Raw genomic sequence first — 7398 nt, forward strand, 5'->3', positions numbered from 1 at the left:
GAGAAAAAAAAGGCAATAACAGAAGTCAGTGGAGGTTTTCTGTGTTTAAAACATAAAGTAGACAAAGTAAAGAATGATTCTCCATAATCTATCTCGTATCTTTCCCCTAAGTTGAATGAAATATGTCCACAAAGAAAAGTAAAAAAAAGAAAAAGAAAAGGAAGAGGAAAGTAAAGACATCATTTGTGCCCATAGGTGTGTTCCAGCTGACTCCTGCTGATCCCTGCTGATCCCTCCCTATTTGGGAAAATGGATACTACATTTTGGGAAAATGGATAGTACAAACATCACAGAGCCAGTCTGCCTTCTAGGCCAGCATTCATGAACACTATACACAGCACACAAATAAATGCATGTCAGAGACCAATGACTAAACTTCCTTTCTCTTGTTGAAGTCTATCAAGACCTACATAGCTTTAAATAGTTATTTTGATTTGAATAAGACATTATTTTGAAAAACTTTTCCAAGTATTTCTGATCAATTCAATCATAGCTGCACCAAGAGGAAAAATATTCAATATTTTGCCTGATGGATATACCTGTTTTCAGTACAATTTTGTTAACCCACTCATATCAGAATATAAATAGGAGTACATTGCACAGTAAAGAATTTGCATCGCAAATGACATTAACAAAATATTCAGAAGTGTCACACACTTAAATTGATTAATTCAAGCAATTGTCTTCCTGAAAATTATCTGTGAATGGCATAGTTCGTTATCATTCACCCCTTAATAACTTTTCAGTAATATGTTATATTACAATTGTATTTCATTTATCCTTAAATTGCAGTTGTTCTGATATATATGTAATTTGGATTGGCCTCTCATGAAAACATTCCAAATTAGTATTTAATGCTACATAGTGACTAATCACCATTTTAAAAAAATGTACAATACAGCTGAGTAAAAGTATAGAAAATATTCTGTTACATTTTATAAATCTAAATACAGGTCAAGTTATTCTTGACAAATTATTTGCAAAGAAATTAATGCAAACAAACACTAGAGCATTACCCACTACAAGAAAGTACATGGTCCCTAGAAGTTTGGGAGGCCAAGGTGGGTGGAACTCCTGAGGTCAGGAGTTTGAGACCAGCCTGGCCAAAGTGGTGAAACCCTGTCTCTACTAAAAATACAAAAATTAGCCAGGCGGCTGGCAGGTACCTATATATAATCCCAGCCACTAGGGAGGCTGAGGAAGGAGAATCGCTTGAACTCAGGAGGCAGAGGTTGCAGTGAGCAGAAATTGAGCAAAACTCTTGTCTCAAGAAAAAAAAGAAAGTACCTATATGTTCATAGATGATAAAACATACTACTTCAAGATTAAAAACATTGTTACAGGTGACAATTATCATTGTTCCAATTTTTTTTAAATTAGACATATTCACCAAGATTAGCACTAACAAAGTCAAACAATAAGAACAGACAAAACTATCCCTAGGTCCTCATTTAACTAGATTGTGTAGTTCTCCTAAAGGTAAGACTGACTGACTGCTCCATAAAGACACTAGGTAAGTGGAAATTTCTGAAAATTCAATTTAGTTTGAGGTTAATGCTCAGCCAAGGAAGAGGGAGGGAACTGGGAAAAACAAAGAACAAAAAGCACAATTTAAAACAGTAGCCATTCTTTGGTTTTCTTTAGTTCTTTTTTTTTTTTTTTTTTTTTTTCCTTGAGACAGAGTCTCACTCTCTCAACCAGGCTGGAGTGCAATGGTATGATCACAGCTTACTGCAACCTCTGCCTCCCGGCTTTAAGCAATTCTCCTGCCTCAGCCGCCTGAGTAGCTGGGTTCACAGGCATGGGCCACCACACCCAGCTAATTGTGTATTTTTAGTAGAGACAGGGTTTCACCACGTTGGCCAGGCTTGTCTTGAACTCCTGACCTTGGGTAATCCAGCCACCTTGGCCTTCCAAAGTGCTGAAAGTATAGGCGTGAGCCACCGTGCCCAGCCATGTTTCTTTACTTCTCTAATAAACTTGCTTTCACCTAAAAATAAAAATAAAAGAGCAACTATAACTTTCATTGCTCTTATTCCCATTCATTTTTTACTATTCAAATATAATGGGGAAAATGTATTGTTACACAATTACTATGTAAAACATATATAACATATTTCAAGAAATTACTTTCTTTAAAACTTACTATTTATCTTATAAAAATTACTTTTTTAGAAAAAAGATCTCCAAGTGAGTAGAGTATCTATATTCAGATAATTATATTTCAAATTTTAAAAACTAAAATCTGCCTCAGGCCATCAAAACAAACTACGATTTGGTAAATGTAATTCCAAACATTAAATTCAAATTTAAGCTCTTAAAGAAAAAAAAAAAAAAAAAAGATTTAATCAGTTCTCCATCTCATGACCTCAAGACTTCAAATCACCAAAAAACTGATAATTTGGTAAGTATGAGGCAATGATATTTAATTGTATCTGTTTAATGACACAGAATAGTTGTCTATTTTGAAATGTTAAACTATTTAAATAGCTTAAAATAAAAAGAGGGTAATCATTATGGTTGGTGGTCCCAAAATATGCCACATTCAAAAAATGAGACCACAAACAATAGCTAAACATGATCATAAATTACATCCTGCATGGATGGTTACGTAGCTATTCACTCTTTAGTTATTAGCAGTGAGGAAGGCCAGGTCTCCAGGTTCTATTTAAATTACAGGTATTTGTAGCAGAAGCAACAAACGTCTAGAAACCAGAAACAGCAAACTCCACTGGGCACGGTGGCTTGACCTGTAATCCCAGCTACTCAAGAGGCTGAGACAGAAGGACCACTTGAGCCCAGGAGCTTAAGGCTGCAGTGAGTTAGGATTATGCCACTGCATTCCAGCCTGGGCAACAGAGAGAGACCTTGTCTCAAAAAATAAAATAAAGTATCTTCCTCTAAGTGGTAACAGCCATAACACTGATCCTAGAATTCCTTGCTCTTCCAAAAAAAGGGGCAGGGGTGGGGTGAAACTGGTTACTGAAGGATGCAAGAGGGTGAGAAGAGTGGTACAAAGCTGAACGACTAAGGAAAGTAAATTACATAGTTTTAAAACTACATAATTTCTATCAGGGCCATATTATCAGTGAAACATTTTTAACTGCAGAAATTGTAGTTCTGGTTCAGAAACAAGTTGTACATTTTTCACCCTAATCAATGGGGAAAAAAATCAGTGCTGTCTGTGTCTTTGTGGGTGGTTCTGCTATGGAGATCAGCAGTTACTATGGCTAAGTCGGCCCATTCTGTTTAGGAATATATTTTAAATGCTTAGTTTAAAAAAAAGATAATGGTTTGGGCATGCCATCCAATCAGCCTTCAGTTTTGGCTGTGTTGCCAGTTAACAAAAATGCACATAGCTTCATATAAACAGGGCCTTCTTATATTTTCTTTTATTCACCAACTATAGACACAAAGTCAGGGGCTTATTTTTAATCCATTTTAATGGTTTATTTCTTTCTTTTCCTCTTCATTTATTCAACGATTTTTTAGGTTCCAACTTTTGAGCCTGGAACTATGCCAGCAAAGATGGAAAGGTACCCAAGATGGGCATTCCTTGCCTCACAGAATGCCCCACAGTCTAATAGGGAGATGCAGACCAACTTACAACTACAAAACAGTGTAAGAGATAGGTGAGCAAGGAGAGGAGTATCTAACCCCAAATTAGGGGCTTAAGAAAGTAATTCTGAAAAAGCTTACAGTCCTGGATGATGACTAAGAGGCTGCTGGAGCAGCATGGCAGAGTAGAAACAGAGGGCAAAGAATGGTTCTCAAAGAGGGTAGTTCTACCCTTAAGCAGGAATTTCAGAAAATGTTGAGGACATTTTGGGCTGCCACAATGAAGAGGAGAGGGAGACTTACTGGTATTTATTGGGAAGTCGAAAATGCTAGATGCCTTGTAAGCATGGTACAATGGTAGTAACAACAATAAAAGTCCAGCATTCCACATGATTTTTAAATGTTCTTAGACGGAAAGTCATAGAGATAGGAAATCTTGTTTATAACAATCTAATCTTAGAACCTAATTTCATTTTACATATAAAAAGTGTTTTGAATAATTTTAATAATGAATGAATTTTCCAGGAGTGCTATTGCCCTCTAAAATAAATTGAAAGAAGTCTGCACTTTCTTTTGTTCTGAGTTTACAAAGAGCTGTTCGTAATGTTGGAAAATAATTTCACCAACGGAAAATTAGCTTGAAATAAGAGTTGCTGGTACAACTGGCAGTGTGCACTGTCACATGCCAGTATGATAGGAGAAATTTGGAATTCCTTTTAACAGAATTAAGAACTAAATAATATTAAATTAGTGAAAACATGAAATGAGCTTTATTAGTAAAAATTGTTTTAAAATATTTCATACTACTGCTGTCATATAAAATATATAGTATGAAAGGCTGGGCATGGTGGCACATGACTCTAATCCCAGCACTTTGGGAGGCCAAGGCAGGTAGATCACCTGAGGTCAGGAGTTTGAGACCAGCCTGGCCAAATGGTGAAACCCCATCTCTACTAAAAATACAAAAATTAGCCAGGCATGGTAGCACACACCTGTAGTCCCAGCTACTTGGGAAGCTGAGGCAGGAGAATCATTTGAACCAGGGAGGTGGAGATTGCAGCGAGCTGAGATGATGCCACTGTACTACAGCTTGAGCAATAGAGCAAGACTCCATCTCAAAAAAATTAAATAAAATATATAGGACGATAAAAAAAATCTACATTGTAAAAAATCAGATAAAGTCATTTTATTACTACCACCTCATCCCACATTATAACACTGAAATGATTTTGTCATTGCAAATGATAATCTTATCTCATTTGCAAGAATTTTACATGTTCCCATTTTCTCTGCTTGCCTATAACTGTCTTAGCACATTATCTCTACTTCAATTAAGATTATTTCCCCTTTTCTCATAGCATATACAAGTATGTCACATATGCTATCACTTATTGTAACATGTTTTAATTCTGGAGTCCACTCATATTTGTTCTTTTTCCTGTACTTCTTGAGAAAAAAAAAAGACTTCTAATTTCACTTCTCTTAAACCCAAAGTTCTTGATTATAGGTATGTGTAAGGTTTGACTACTTCATTATGTCTTTTAATAGTGGCAACTAAGCATTTAGATACTGAAACAGATATATTACTTTATTATAAATTACTTTCTCGTTATTTCTCCTTCATACTAGGTGTTGGGGCATTACATTCATATAAAAAGTAGGTATGTAAGTAGGTTATATTATTTACAAATTTCACTTGGACAGTAAAGATGGTGGTAGAAATCATCACAAAGGTAATTAAAAATTTTCTGTCAGCCACATTAATTTTTAAAAGTATAAAAAGAAAACGCTGAAATATTCATATCTTTTAGTTAACCGAAAATAACCAAAATTTTAACAGGTAACTAATACAAATATATATATTTTGAGAGTCTTGCTGTCACTCAGGCTGGAATGCAATGGTGTGATCTTGGTTCACTGCAGCCTCTGCCTCCTGGGTTCAAGTAATTCTCCTGCCTCTGCCTCCTGAGTAGCTGAGATTACAGGCGTACGCCACCACACCTGGAGAATTTCTGTATTTCTAGTAGAGACAGGGTTTCACCATGCTGGCCAGGCTGCCTTGAACTCCTGGTCTCAAGTGATCTGCCTGCCGCGGCTTCCCAAAGTGCTGGGATTACAGGCATGAGCCAACACACCCGGCCATGAGATTTTTTTACATTTCTGTTTCATAGTAAGTCTTTGAAGTCCAGTGTGTATTTTATCCTTACAGCACACCACAATTTGGATTAACCGCATTTTAAATACTTAATAGGCGCACATGGCTCGTGGCTACCATCTGGGGCAGTACACCTCTGATGCATCCGGATTTGCCAACCAAATGGTATATTTTGACCAAATAGTATTTTTGACCAAATAATACATTTTTAAAGAAAGGAACAGGTTTCCAGTTAAGCATCAGTGCAGACGAATCATTCCACTTGGTATCTCTGCTGTAAAGAACTAAATTTGTTAATATCTTAAGAACTTTACAAAAGCCCTGAAGCTACAGGAGGCATGTTGTTTCAGGTTCTAATACAAAATTATTGACATCAATTATGCTACCACCTATATAATCATACCAGAAGTATTAATATTTGATGGTATCATAAAGTTGCTTGTTTTTACTAATTTATTAAGTTTAATTTTTATTTGAAAAATTGAAGTTAAATGAAAAGGTTTCATCATTTGGAGTTCTAATGAATGCATTCGTCTTCATTAAGTCACCCCATGGCATGTTTATAGAACTTACAGGTGTCAGTTCAGCCTGTTCTTCTGTGAAGCCACTATGATGCTTGGCCTGCTTGCTGGAACATCTCAGAGAAATAGCATGCTGTGAAAATGCAGTAAGGAAGAAAATAATAGGTAAAGGAGGTGAACAGGGCAGTTCTCATTATGATGCAGGAAGAGAAAATGATCACTGAAGTGAAACAAAACAGTAATGAAACAAAACAGTAATGAAAAGTTGCATGCAATTACCTTTCATTCTCTTACATGCAAAAATTATAAAGGTAAGACCCAGATGATCCTAACTCTTAACAATTTAGAGATAACCTGACTCCACTTCTGGACGGTAGGGTTCTATGAAAGAATTGTGCAGAAACATTATGTCCAATACCAATTCATGCTAACAAACCTCAACTGGGCCTTAACCACTGTTTGGCAGTGCTCTTAATCTTCTCCCCTCACTCTGCTAAGTCATCCTCTCAAAGCCTGTTCTAAGTGTCCATGTTCTTCAAGCTTCTAGCTTCCCTCTTCCCTCTCTTCATATGACTGTACTTCCCTCCATGTGAAAAAACTACATCCATTTATCATGAGGATCTTCACCATTAGAGTGTACCTTGTAATTACACCCATATTTTTATCCTTCCCTCGAATTCTAGATGAATAAAAGTGTTTTGTTTCCCCTTCCAAAGCTAAGCATGTTCTAGATCCCATTCATTCCCCTCTGAAAGAGAATTATCTTTAGTCTCTGATACTCAACTACATCAGTTCATTAAGGGTGAGGGGAAGAGAAAAATATTCAATTATTCTGGGTACCCTCCTCTTGCTAAACTATGCTTCTCCTCTCCACTGCCAAGTTCCCTGAATTCATGCTAGAAGGTGCCTCCTCCACTTCCCAGCCACTCATTTATCCCTTAATTTCTTGCAATCTTTCTCCCCCTAAAGCCTTCATCCTTTGAGTTATGATGTATTCTGTAATTCATTCTCAAAGTCATCAAGAACTTTTTAACCAAAAACATTTTCTCGTCTTTCCATCACAGTTCCTACCACATTACCAAAATCACTTGTTTGGTTGTCTCTATATCCACCCCTCCATACAATAAACTATCACTTCATAAGGACTTTTTTTTTTTTTTTTTT

The 7398-nt window shown here is 36.3% G+C and overlaps 1 protein-coding gene across 8 annotated transcripts in view; it reads right to left on the minus strand.

The window, feature by feature from the left end:
• Positions 1–7398, minus strand: part of RAPH1 (Ras association (RalGDS/AF-6) and pleckstrin homology domains 1) — a 96154-nt gene that overhangs the window by 35858 nt on the left and 52898 nt on the right. For 6 of the 8 annotated variants that reach the window (XM_037741481.1, XM_017536858.1, XM_037741482.1 and 3 more), the window contains exon 5: positions 6287–6367. The exons of the other annotated variants lie outside the window; for them this stretch is intronic. In XM_037741481.1, the coding sequence (XP_037597409.1) occupies positions 6287–6367 (81 nt within the window). The remainder of the gene's footprint in view (positions 1–6286; positions 6368–7398) is intronic. 8 annotated transcript variants of the gene reach the window in all.

This window comes from Cebus imitator, unplaced genomic scaffold (genome assembly GCF_001604975.1).
Source record: "Cebus imitator isolate Cc_AM_T3 unplaced genomic scaffold, Cebus_imitator-1.0 Scaffold101, whole genome shotgun sequence".
Classification (NCBI taxonomy): domain Eukaryota; kingdom Metazoa; phylum Chordata; class Mammalia; order Primates; family Cebidae; genus Cebus; species Cebus imitator.